Raw genomic sequence first — 13,779 nt, forward strand, 5'->3', positions numbered from 1 at the left:
TAGGAATTTAAATTTGCTATTTATTCCCAATTACTGCATATCTAAGCACAGCTTTTAAAAAATCAGTAAGTAAACAGCAGAAAAGCCCTAGGTCAGTTTAGTTCTTTTGAAATCGCATGCAAATTTTGGAATACTTTTATTTTTCTAGACATGATTTGTGCCTTTCATGAAGATTCCTAAAAAGGGGCCCATAACTCAAAGGTTAAGAACCACTGCCTTACAGGGACAAAGGAACTAAAACCAACTAATAGATTTTATAAATTGGGCAGCATTAAAATGGAAATTTTATATTAAAATCTCGATTGGTAATATACTAGCCAATGCATAGAATTTAATTGCAAATTGAACATTAGAAAACAGATGAAAGATATTAATACACGGAAAGGTGAAATCATTTCAGTAAGTTGAGAAAACTAGATGCAGGCTGCTGTATTAAGCTCTATCAAAAGCTGTCAAGTTTTCTCACGTTGCAAGAAATAATCCTGAGGTGTCTTTCACAGCCACTTGTTTTCCCAGTCTTTTAGGAAACAACTTTCCAAATTAAATCATGCAGATACTTGACATTAACTAGTATTATTTACATGTTCTCCTACCAAAATGTTCCTCAAAAGTAAACCTAACATTAAAAATCGTAGGAAATCAAATGCAGCTTGTGATAAGTACTTTCACCTCTATTTGAAATAAATTTCCTTTTACTTAAAAGACAGCGTTGAATTAACATTTCAGGTGGAACTATATTCAAAGGAGTAGCACCATTAATTTAGGTATGCTAAAAATATTTTCAAATGTAAGATAAATCTACTGGCTTTCATTACTCAAGAATATAGCTTTCTAATTTCTGTGTCATGTTAATTCACTTGATGCTCAACTTAAAAGATGACTGAATATTCTACATTTTAAATAAAAGCGTAGCATTTTCATAGAGGAATTCCTTCATTTAATGAGATTTTCTGGAGTTAGCTTGGTACAAATGTTAAGTCCACAGATGAAGGACTCTTCCAAGTGTACTCGTTCGCTCCATTTAACATTTTTGCAAGGTGGCTTCTGAGTGCCCATCATTTGGCCAATATAAACAGTGAGATAAAACAAATGTAAATATGGTATACACTGCCAGGAACACTCACTTTTAGTCCTGGCCCTGACCACACAAATCACTTTGGGCCTCTATTTCACTGTTCCAAAAAGAACTGGATGAGTTATCTTACAAAAGTTCTTTCAAGTCCAAATTTTAAATGATTCTAATATGTAACCCAAGAGCAAAGTACCTTAATAAGCACCTTTGATGTGAAACTAAGTTATCACCCAATCCAAAGAACAACCTAGAGACACACATAACATCCACTGACAATGGGAACTGCCATTATTAAGAACTCTAGTAAGGATTATTGACTATCATATATGTCCAATTCTTGTCATCTGGGCACTGAGATATCCCTCTACACAAAGTGTGATTCTACTAAAATTTTATCAATTTCCACAATAAAAATATTTTTAAAAATATTAACAAGTGGGGGAAATGCCAACACCCAAGATACAGGATTTAATCCAGTATTTATTCCACACTCATGATCGTTCTCTGTAATCAGTATACAACTCATAAGAACAATCTATCAGATACTTTGCTGATAATCTTAAATAATGCAGCATAGCATTACTTTTAATACTTCTCTGTTCTAGATTAAGTTTAAAAACTCAAACAGCAATCTTCATTATCAATAAAAAAATTTTAAATTTTAAAAAAAGGACACTATATCAAGCTGTTTCATAATTTATGTATTTTCCATTTATAAAAATGCTTCGGAAGCTTGAGGCTTGAAATCTATTTCTCTACTCATCTGCCCCACCCTCTCCCAAATTCACGTTAGTATAGGGTTGCTGCAAGAATGCTAGGCTTTAGACATTAATTTTTCCTTTAATATAGTACTTTAAAATCTGAAAAAGTCAAGAAAAAAAAAAGATTACATGTCATGTATTTTTTCAAATAAAAAAGGAAAACTAAGTGAATAAATTTTAGGCATACTAACAGTGTCCCTTTGAGGTAGAATGCTAAAAGGACTTTTGATCATATCACAGCCTAATTTAAACCTCTGCATCAGAAACTAAATTCTCTCTAAAGTTAACTGTGGAGAATATTAAGCATAACATATTAACAAGAGCCTTCCAAGATAATATACAGTGGACAAGAATGTTAATCCTACAACTGCTGCCTTCATGTACACTGAAAGCACATAATTCTCCTATAATAGACATCCAAGATCCATTCTCAAAGTCTTTAGCATTCTATTACGAAAAGCACAGCCATGCTAACTTCAGTACACAAACCATAATCCCACACCTACAAAACAAAAATAGAATTAGTGGCAGTTTATTGCCTTATACAAATTTAACCAACATGGCAACCATGCCAAACGAATTAAAACATTTTCAGGACATATGTACAGACTGTACATCTCCAAAACAATTAAACAATAAAAATGCAAGAACAATCTGTGCATCATGTATTAAACTCAACAAACAATTGGGTGAAAACATCAATGCAATAAATGGGATTACAAAGGCACTTCCCTACACAAAAGAGGAAATGAAAATGCAGCCTACAGGGAGCTTGAAGAGTGCGTAACTACTGCACAATCTCAACTTGGGAGGAGGGGAAAAAAGCAGATTTAATCAAACAATTATAGGATTCAATGTGATCCACTTTTACAAAAAATTTTCACACAGTCTCTTCTTTGTTTTTAAGTTGTTTTTCTTGGCTCTCTGGTTCTATACTTTGGCTCCTTCGACAATCATGTTTGTCAGACTGGTCCTTACTATCACTGTGATCTCGTTTGTGGAAACGTTCTTTGCTTCTGCTACGCTTCCTAGATTTTTCTTTGCTGGGGCTATGTTCCCGTTTTCTTGATTTCTCAACACTGTCAGTTCTTCCTTGACTGCCACTTCTACTTCGTTTATTTGATTTTTCTTTATTTTCATTTTTATGTTTACTTGATTTCTCTTTGCTCCTGCTTCTACTGCGTTTCCCTGCATTTCTACTTCTACTCCTACTTCTATGCTTCCTTTCTCTGCTTCTACTTCTACTGTGTTTTTTCTCTTTCTTGGAATCTTTTTTGTCATCTCTATGCCGCCTGTCATCTTTGTCTTCTTTATGTTTCTTTTCTTCTACCTCACCCCTGCTTCTCCGTTCCTTGGACCGTTCTCTTGATCGCTCTCTCTCCTTTTCTCGCTCATTACCTCTTTCCTTATCATAGTCACGATCTCGTCTTCTACCTCTTTCATTTTCCTTCTCTCTTTCCCGATCCCTGTCCCTTCTATCCCCTTTCCTATCACGACTTCGACTACGACTTCTATGCCTTTCCCTACTCCTGCTACGCCTGCGTTCTAACCCCCGATCAATACTTCGGGATCTTCGCCTTTCCTTCTCCCTTTCTTTGGCTTCACGCTCTAGTCGCTGGCGTTCTTTCTCTCTTTCTAATTCTCGGTCAAAACTAGAAGACCCATGGCCCTCCCGATGATGGCTTCTACTTCTTGATCTTCTTGGGGATCTCCGTGGACTCAGCGATCTCCTTGGAGACCTAATATTTAAGAAATGGGGAGGGAATAAGAAAATTTGAATGAACAAAACATATCGTAAAGATTTAACTTTCATCAGTGTTATTTATTCAGATCCCCAGCTTACATAAACATCTCAAGAATAATTAAAGCAAAAAATTTGCATGTTCTCATTTACAGATGCATAATTTTGCTGAAAATGCCCTGAAAGGCAGAATATGACCTTTTGGGGAAAAAAGTGACAGACTAATAAAATTCTGAACAGTATAAACATAATTTCCTAAGAACTTGCTACTGATTTCCAAGGACCTTTGTATTTTTAAAATAACTGTAATTCGGGCCGGCCCCGTGGCTTAGCGGTTAACTGTGTGCGCTCCGCTACTGGCAGCCTGGGTTTGTATCCCGGGCTTGCACCGACACACCGCTTCTCCAGCCATGCTGAGGCCTCGTCCCACATACAGCAACTAGAAGGATGTGCAACTATGACATACAACTATCTACTGGGGCTTTGGGGAAAAAAAGAGGAGGATTGGCAATAGATGTTAGCTCAGAGCCGGTCTTCCTCAGCAAAAAGAAGAGGATTGGCATGGATGTTAGCTCAGGGCTGATCTTCCTCACAAAAAAATAAAAATAAAATAAAATAACTGTAATTCAAGAGTTGCATTACCTTGAACGTCTGCGTTCAATATGTCTGTCTATTTCCTCAGCACCTTCCTTCCCATCTTTCTTGATTTTTCTAGGGCGGGTTTTAATCTGTTGATCAATATTCTTCTGAACTGGAACAGGAATTCTTGGAAACAAGGTAGAAAACCACTCCAGTTTTGTGAGAAAAGATCGCAGCATTTCTCCAATGGTCATTACACAGCCTCCACCAGCCTTCACATCTAGGTCCTACAGAAACACAAAAAATACCCTAGCCGTCAAAAAAATTATTTCAATATATACATGAATACTATAAAAATATTACCATCTTTGGAATCTCAAGTGCAAAAACATTCTAACAGAAAAATTTCAATCTGTGTACCCTTCTAATCTGGTAATGAATGATACAGAGAAATATTTGGGCTTAGTGTGTGCATGCAGGTGAGAACAAACCCTGCAGCCTCATGGGCATGAAGAGAACTGATCTCCCTCAGTTAACCAGAATATGAAACAGCCCTATACATTACTAAACTATGTAGAACAATCAACTTAAGTTTACATTCTATATACCTGCTAAGTGTATATTTAGTTCTGTGGACACATTTGTACACATCATTCCTAGCACTGTAACCTAACTACATATCAACTACTTCAGACAATTCCTGTCTAAAGATTATCTTTTAACGGCTCTAATATAAAATGAAGCCCTAATAAAACTGGAAGCAATAGCAAACCAACTGCCATGAAGCAGTGAGGTTTCTAATTTAGAGTTATGTAGAAAATAAATAAATGAACAAATAATTGGAAACGCATAATCCATGATGACCATTGTCTCTGAAAAGGGTCATTACCGCATGAAGGCCTTCTTGCTATGCCCTCTCACAGCTCAGGACATGTTAGTCAGCTATTGTCAGTCCCAAACCTATAGTGCAAGCACACAAGGAAAGTGAGATTTGTTATCTAAACAGGAAAACAAGAGCTAAAGGTAAAACTGCTTGCACTCACACACATTTAAGTGTTCAGATATACAGTATTTCCAAATATAATCGCTGCAGATATCTAAGGAAGAAAACAATAAGTTAGCTTAAATAGAGATCCTTAGGTTTGTAAACACAATAAAAAAACAGAACAAATAGAAACATTCAGAAACAAACCTAATACAATACCTATTACGAAGGGGGACATGCTTTTTAAATATAGAAGGGAGAAGTGCTTCAGCCTGAAAAATCTCATCTAAAAAGAAAAAAACTTTAAAGATTGTGATTGACCCCGTACCACACTTTTTGCTTCTTCTGCTATTAAACAGCTCAGTAAACAGGCCAAAGAAATGCAGAGGAAAATTCTCCATGTCTACACAAGTGAGATTTTTTTTAGATGCACATGTAACGATAAAAATACACTAGAGGGGCCAGCCTGGTGGCGTAGTGGTTAAGTTCATGTGCTCCACTTTGGTGATCCGGGATTCACAGGTTTGGATCCTGGGTGCGGACCTACGCACCATTTATCAAGCCATGCTGTGGCAGGCGTCCCACACAAAATAGGGGAAGATGGGCACAGCTGTTAGCTCAGGGCCAATCTTCCTCAGCAAAAAGAGGAGGATTGGCAACAGGTGTTACTCACAGCTAATCTTCCTCACAAAAAACCCCCACACTAGAAAGATTTTCACTAGAACTATCCTTTAATTCAACAAATTCTTTGGATAAACCTTTTAAATAGGACTACTAAAACACAGCACTCGAGTTTACTTTATGAACCTTAAAATATAAAGTAGTGGTGGGGAGGGGCCGGCCCTGTGGCGTAGCAGTTAAGTGCTTGCGCTCCACTGCTGGTGGCCCGGGTTTGGATCCCAGGCACGCACTGCCTGTCAGGCCATGCTGTGGCAGCGTCCCACATAAAGTGGAGGAAGACTGGCATGGATGTTAGCTCAGGGCCAGTCTTCCTCAGGAAAAAAAAAAAAAAAAGAGGATTGGCATGGATGTTAGCTGATTGTCCTCACAAAAACATAAATAAATAAATAAAGTAGTGGTGGGGGTATATGGACAATACAGCTCACTATTAAGTACCTTTTAAGATCTTAGACTTCACTATATAAGCATATTAATACATGTATGATTGAAATCTGACACAGTCATGTTTCCCAAAGAACTTTTCTATTCTGAACATACGTAACAAGCTCAACCTTGTAATAAGCTTGAATGGTAAACTAGATTTACAACTTCAAAAAAATCTAAACTACTAATTTAAAGAAAAGGTTTTCTTCTGGCGTTATAAATATGTATAGTATAATAGCAGTCAGAAAGCTAGAATTGAAATAGTGGTCACCTTGAACAAGTCATCTAAACTCTCAGCCTGTTTAAGTCCCATTCAGCTCTTCAATTTTGCACGTCTATGCAAGTGGGAATATTAATATTTGGAAGAAGTTAGAGGGTAAAGAACTGAGAAGTTCCAGGAAAAAAAAGCTATAATTAGTATTCTATGTGCATGCCTTATCACCTTAATCCTGAGCATGGCCACCTTAAAAAGTCACTATCAACTGTTCAAGTCAAAGTCAGCAGAATACACAGAACATAATTAGGAAGATAAAATTTTCAATAATTACCAAAACACATCTATTTTATATAAAAATAAAACTTAAGAAATTTAACCTAAGATATACAAAATTCACCAAGTCTTAGTAAAAGGACATTAATTCCAAAAGAATCTGAGTGAAATAAATTTAACTACAGAAAATTCTGCAAGACATAAAGCTAATAAAAGGTACTAAAAACACGAGAGTAATCAGAAGAAAACTAATTATTACCCTTGTTGACATACCTCTTCATCATCAAGGAAGGATTCAAACCAGTCCCATAGATCTGTAGGAGGCTGTGTGTACCTAGAATTACAAAAGACTAATTAGGCTTATGTGAATTAAAATGAAATATTTATTGGAAATGTAGATAAAAGCATGCTCACCTTATATACATAAATCCAAGGGCTCTAATATATGGAGAGTCTGTGTGTGTTATGAGACCCATCACTTGCTTGCGAGTTAACTTCAGAGTAAATAATTTATATAACAGGCAAAAAGCCGTAGAAACAATTCCTCCTGTTCCAACACCTCGAACCTTTAGGGGAAAGAGTTAAGAAAAAGTAGTGAAATAATTAACAGATAATTAACACCAACTGATTAATCCTGTTAAGTATTAATAATAAGATATAACCCAGAACTGAGAATGGAGCATAAAAAAATAACACTTTTCTAACCCCATTCATGGGACACTTGAGTTGAGACTAAAAAAACAAAACATACAACTTTTAAGATTTGCCAACTAACTGTCATTGAGTGTTTAATTGACAGACTTGTAGTTTTTGAAATATAGTTATCAGACACAGAAAAACTGAAAAATGCACGTACTTCTACTTACCCCTCCGCACATCCCTGTCTGGCCTGCTGTTTTCCTGCTTCCTTTCTCCCACGGTTCAACATGTGTGACCTGGAAACAGAAAAGAGGAACATAACAAACATTCACACTTCAAATGTTTTAGAAACCATGATTAAAGTAAACCCAAGTCCATAATAGAGCAGCTCTTCCAAAAGTCTGGAAGTTGGATATTTTCACGTGATATATATATTTTGTTTACACACATTAAGTATGTAAACCATCTTTGAAAACCTGCTTAGATATTTAAAGAGCACCAATAAAGCTACTAAGGTTTAAAAAAACCTCAACAGCTTTACAGAGCAGAAATCCCATTAAAGTAGCTTTGTGTAGCTAACACACGGTGAGCCAGGAAACTTCTAGTCTTATACACTTGTAAAAAATATTTGATAATACATCAACTTTGTATCTTATTCTGAGCCACGTAAAAAAGATAAAAATTCTTATTTTAAAATGGATTTAAGGCTCCAACTTAAAGCAAAAAGTATTAATGAAGTTTAAGTATTTATTTCAAAAATTTTTTTAAATACTCGTAATAGTTCAATTTTATGGTGATTTAAAATATATTATAAAATAAAGAAAAATGACTTGAAGAAAGTACGCTCAGACGGTAAAAGAAGTTCCTTCTGATGCAAAATTATAGAACTTTATTCATCCATTTTTTTTTTACCACGATCAGACATTATGTTCATTCCTGATTAAAGATGAAATTACAAAGGCCACATCTACACAGAGATCATTCTTGTTAGTCAGTGTGTAATTTATTTTCAGCATAATTACGTAAACCAATTCAATTTTCCCAGAATATAAACTGTCAAAAACTGAGTGTGACTAGTTATTATCCTAAGTATACTCAAAGATACAGCATCATCTTTGCTAAGGTGGGCACCCTATAAAAACCAAATACATTACCTAAAAATAGCAAAGAAAGAATATTAGCTCCACAGCAGATATAACTCAAGAAGGTCTTTTGGAAAGATAAGACCCATATTTGTTTCTTAACGTGAAACAAAAACCAAATAAAATCTTGTTCTTTCACTATGTATTTCTAAAACTATATTTCCACCCACCCATGGTTACATTTTATAGTCTTTTTCAGTGGCTTTGGACAGAAAAGCATGCATTTAAATGTAAGCACTACACTATTCTGCTTAGCTGACTCCTGCACTGCTTTACTTTTCCATTTCCTTCCCCCAGCTTGCTGTATAAAAGATGTTCCAATTCCTTCAAGGCTGCCAAAGGGGTGAATGCAATACAAAATCGACTTACAAAATTGGAAGCCTACATATTTCAATATTTCAACATATTTATTTGATCTGGATGTCTTGATAATAAAGCTGGGCCTTTAGTTTTATAACTAAATTTAAATAATTTCTACTAGAATCTTAAGTTGTTTCAAAACAGTATTGAAATCTGAAAACAAGCTTTTCCTCTACTGCACTAACATTTGCCTGTCATTAAAAAGGACCTGCAACAAAAAGAGCAGGAAATCAATTTTTAACTGTTTGAAGTTTATTACATAAATAAAGCTAAGGGTTAAATATTCGCCATAGTGTATCCATGCTGAAAAAGGCCTTACCTTTTAAAAGCTAAGAAAACTAATTCATCATATTACAATTACTTACAATACTCTTTTAAAAGGATATCAAAATTTCAGTGTCCTTTATATACCCAAAGTTGAACTGCATTCTCAAAATACGATTTTCTATCAAAAGCAACTAATATCTCAAAAATCCTTCAATAACCTAATGACTTAACTGGCAAAAGGTGAACAAAACATAATCTAAAAGCAAATAAAGAAAATTTCCTTGTTAACACCTCTACAGATATGTTCAGATCACAGAAAACACTTCAGTGATCTGTCAAATGTTTTAAGAGACAATACAGACAAAACAGATTGTATTATATTAGATACTCTAACTAAAACAGTTAAATACCATTAAGACTATTATTAATATTCTTCAAAATATAAATTAACCTTAGGAGGCCTGGAAGATATTTTTAAAACTACATAATTTGCAGGGAAGTGGAGAAAGCCTAACTAGTTGGTAAAGAAAGACCAAAACCAATGGCCAAAAAAAAAAAAAAAAATCTAATTAGCCGTTCATTTAACCAGGGAAATGCATTTATGGCGATTGAGCATGATTAATAGTGCATACCTCTACCTGCGACCCTGGGCTGCTCCGAGCCTCGCTGCAAGACTGAGTCAATCCTGCTAACGAAACAAGAACTGAGACAAGAGTGCAGTGAGGAGGCGCCAGGTGAGCTCCCCAGCACAGCCAAGCCAGCACCGACCCTGCCGCAGAAGCCCAGGGCCCAGATAATTCTAAATAAGCCCAATGCACAGGTAACTGATACCACTTACTCCTGACTTCCTGCTGCGAAAATTTCCAGGCCTTCGGTACACCTCTTGCACTGGCACCTCTCCACCCTCAACCCTCCCACCCCACCCGACACACGCACTGACCATGTCCCTGTCTGGATCGGATAACGAATACCTAACAACACTAGGCCAACACTGAAGTCAGTACACGCCCTGGCCCAGGGTGAGCGGGAGAAGACCCACAAGTTGGCGCTGAGTAGATCCACGTCAAAAGGAATAATTTTAAAGCTGTAAACTGGAGAGGCTTCAGTTACTCTCTTCTCCTCTCCCCCACCTCCCTCGTCCAACTCCCCCCAGGGGTGGGCAGGAGGTTGGGGGTGGAGAGAGATCAATGGTGGCGGGCTCTCTAGGCCCTAAAAATCTGAAAAGGAAATAAGGGGGCGGCCCCACTTTGACCCCTCCCTGGCAGACTCCTGGCCACCGCTCCCGCCGCCCAGCCTTCCCCCACCTACAAATCCTCAGACCTCGGGGGCCGCCTCCGCGCGTTTCCTCCAAACCCCCGCCTCCGAAATTCACCCCCCGACCCGGGCCTAGAAGCTTCGTACCTTAAAGTAGATCTCGTCCACCACCTCGTGGTAGGTCTTGAGCTCGTAGAGCTGCACTTTGAAGTAAGGCGACGACAGGATGTTGGTCAAGATCATGGGGTTGAGGTTCATAGTCTTTTCGTTGCCCCACAGCGGCAGCACGTTGCCCTGCTTGCCCGAGACCACCGGCTTGGTGGCGCCACCGCCGCCGCACTGCTGCTGCTGCTGGGCCGCGGCCGCGGCGGCCTGGTGCTGCGGCTGCGAGTTGCCTGTCAGCGCGGGGCTGTTGTTAGCCATGTTGCGGCGGAAGGAAGGAGGGAGGGAGAAGGGAGGGGGAGGGGGCCAAGCTCGATCTCGCTCTTCGGGACAACGGTCCGGGACGCTACTCCATGGAACGCCGTCGGGAGAGGGGGCCGCCTCGATGTGCCCCAGCCGGGTGACGGAGGGCACCGAGGACGCCGACAAATGACCCCGGGTCGAGAGCAGACGCCGAGAGGCTGGCCGCAAGAACTCCCGGCAGAAGGCGAGCCGGCAGCCAGGGAGCGCGATCTCTTCCGCCAACTGCTCCTGGGAACAAGATGGCGAACCCGGCGGATGTGACGCCACACGACCCAGAGTTCCGAGTTTAGCCGGCGGCCAATCAGAGACGCCCAGCTGGGCTGGAGATTCCTCTTCCTAGTTCCGCGCGTTCTGCGCTTGCTGCAGTAGCGGCGGTGGTCTCTGGTGCCCGACTTCTACATTTCCACTGGGAACTTGGGGCCCGGGGAGCAGATTGTAGGTCCAATTACTATGTTTTAGTATTTAAACAGGGGGCCTGGTTTCTCCTCCCGAAAGCCGGGCCGGAAAGGATTCGCATGGCTATGTGTTTGCAAATTCGTGACTCTGACTCCTGCGGAGTAGAGGAGTCTCCTGAGTCACAATTTTAAGATTCTCTGGAAGGCAAGATGATTAGGATCTCACTCCTCCATGTGATTGGTCTTTCCACCCTCTGCCGGGCTGTAGTGTCCGACCAGAGGTCTTATTGTTTTAGCATAAGTTTATTCAACTGTAAGATCGAAATAACATCTTGTTGGGCTGTTAGAACATCTTGCTGAGCATGAAAATAGCTTCTGTACCAGTAGCGCCTAGTAGAACGCTCCACGCGTTTGTTAGGTGCCTTTTCTTTCCCCCATACTTGAGTTCTAACATTCTGCGAATGCATTCTGAGAGGTAATCGTTGGGCTCGGCGCTTAATGGGGAGAGGGGGTGGGAGGAGGTAGGGAAGAGGTGTGAAAATAAGTCAGAATCAGTCTCATCTCTCCAAAGCCACTGTTAACCTAGAGAAGTTCGTGGTGCTTGGGAGTTAAGAGACGGCTACAAAAGGCACTTAAGTTTCTACATGTGTTATCGGACTGGGCAGTTCAGCCTGAGCATATATGGAAGCAGGGAAGATCAAGCTTGTTAGAGGCTAAATAGTCCAGTTAACAGAAGCCGGGAAATATGCTTATGGAGGAGTAATGGCTGGACAGGAATTGGGCCACCCAAGTGCCTGGAATGCCGAAATGAAACATTAGGAATTTAATCTATGACCTCAAAGTCACTTTAAGATCCTAATACTCTCTGGCTCCAATTCATTCTTCATAGAGTATTGCCAGAGTCATCCTTCCAAAAGTGCTGCACTCGCCTACTCAAAACCTTGGATGGCTCACTCAGTGACACCCTGATTGCCAAAATCCAATGACTTTTTTCTTTCTTAATCCTATTTGATTTCTCACTGTGGCACTTTTTATCATTTACTCTTTCCTGGAAACTTCTGGAGTAGGAAATTTGAAGAAGGGAGATCTTAATTTCAGTGGCTTATACACAGAGGAGGGGAAAAGGATAAGACAGAAACCTTTGGGAAGATCCACACCTGGATAAAGATCAGCCAGCTAGAGAGAGAAGACAAGCAGAGAAGTAGGAGGTAAACTGGCAGACAGCGGTATGACAGAATGCAGGGAAAGATAAATGAGTGATTGGAGTGATTAACATTTAGAACTGGATGGTGCATAGGTGATCATCCTGTCTAATTCCTTTATTTTACATTGGAGAAGTAAAACTTTAAGAGAAGTGGTTTTCACTTCCTTCCTAGTAGATCTTGTTTTTCTATACGTTAGTTTATACCCACTTACTTCCCAAGGAAAACTGGATGATCCCAACCTGTAATGAACTACCAGTTTAAAAATACAATGAAAAAAATTTCTTTTGAACCCAGTTCTTTATGTATTTTTTTCCATTGATAATAAGTTTATGGAATTTATCCAGTGACACTCTAATTGCCAAATCCTACAATCTTTTAAACATTCCTTAGCATATATGATCTGTATAGTCCTAGACATTCCTTAATCCCCAAACTCTAAGTGAAGAGTGTTTAAGTTTGGAGAGGTTTCAGTTTGATATCAAATGAAATATCAAACCAGGCATTATGATAAAGTGCTTAACGTATTCAGTGAATCCATATTACAGGCTAAAGCCTTTATCCCCATAAAAAAAAAACTTTATTCATATTTAATTTAGGAATACTATACTTCACATAGATAAAGATGGAAAATTTGGTTTGATCAGTTTTGACATGTGTACACCCAGTGTCTTAGTCTGTTCAGGCTGCTATGACAAAGTACCACAGACTGGGTAGCTTATAAACAACAGAAATTTATTTTTCAGTTCTGGAGGCTGGAGAGTGCAAGACCAAGGGAGGGCCCTCTTCCTGGTTCACAGCTGGCGCCTTCTAGCTCTGGCGCCTTCTAGCTGTGTAGTTACATGGTTGAAGGGGCAAGGGAGCTCTCTGGAGTCTCTTTCATAAGAGCACTAATCTCACTCATGAGGGCTCCACCCTCATGACTTAGCACCTCCCAGAGGCCCCCTCTCCTAACACCATCATCTTTGGGGATTAGGATTTCAAAATACAAATTTTGGGGGGACACATTTAGACCTCAGCACCCATTAAATCATCACCACAATCAAGATAACAATCATACATCACCCCCAGAAGTTCTGTTGTGCCCTTTTGTAATCCATCTCTCTGGGCAATCACTTTCTGTCAATATAAATTAGTTTGCATTTTCTTGAATTTTAAATAAATGGAATCATACATTATGTTCTCTTTTTGCCTGGCTTCTTTGACTCAACATAATTTTGAGATTCATCCTTGTTGCTAGTATCAACAGGCTGTGGGTTTTGTTTGTTTATTGCTGAGTAGTATTCCATTGTATGGATTTACCACAATTTGTTTATCCAATCA

The 13,779-nt window shown here is 39.0% G+C and overlaps 1 protein-coding gene across 1 annotated transcript; it reads right to left on the reverse strand.

The window, feature by feature from the left end:
* On the reverse strand, positions 1–11,100 carry PRPF38B (pre-mRNA processing factor 38B). The gene is made up of 6 exons (XM_004420748.3): positions 10,542–11,100; positions 7,599–7,667; positions 7,147–7,298; positions 7,006–7,066; positions 4,217–4,440; positions 1–3,572 (listed from the first exon to the last, which is right to left on the reverse strand). Exons 1-6 carry the CDS (start codon positions 10,815–10,817, stop codon positions 2,714–2,716), a joined length of 1,641 nt encoding a protein of 546 aa, XP_004420805.1. The 5' UTR covers positions 10,818–11,100; the 3' UTR covers positions 1–2,713.
* Positions 11,101–13,779: the final 2,679 nt, after the last annotated feature.

The sequence above is a fragment of the Ceratotherium simum genome, chromosome 2 (assembly GCF_057802395.1).
Source record: "Ceratotherium simum simum isolate JZ-2026a chromosome 2, ASM5780239v1, whole genome shotgun sequence".
Lineage (NCBI taxonomy): Eukaryota > Metazoa > Chordata > Mammalia > Perissodactyla > Rhinocerotidae > Ceratotherium > Ceratotherium simum.

What these genes read in the sequence shown, in the direction of transcription:
- PRPF38B (XM_004420748.3), bottom strand. Translation starts at nt 10,817, where the DNA reads ATGGCTAACAACAGCCCCGCGCTGACAGGCAACTCGCAGCCGCAGCAC. An exon ending in AGACAGGGATGTGCGGAGGG is followed by an intron (nt 7,299 to 7,598) that starts GTAAGTAGAAGT and finishes TTTCCCCTAAAG; the next exon opens with GTTCGAGGTGTTGGAACAGG. An exon ending in CCTTCCTTGATGATGAAGAG is followed by an intron (nt 4,441 to 7,005) that starts GTATGTCAACAA and finishes GTGTTTCTGTAG; the next exon opens with GACCTAGATGTGAAGGCTGG.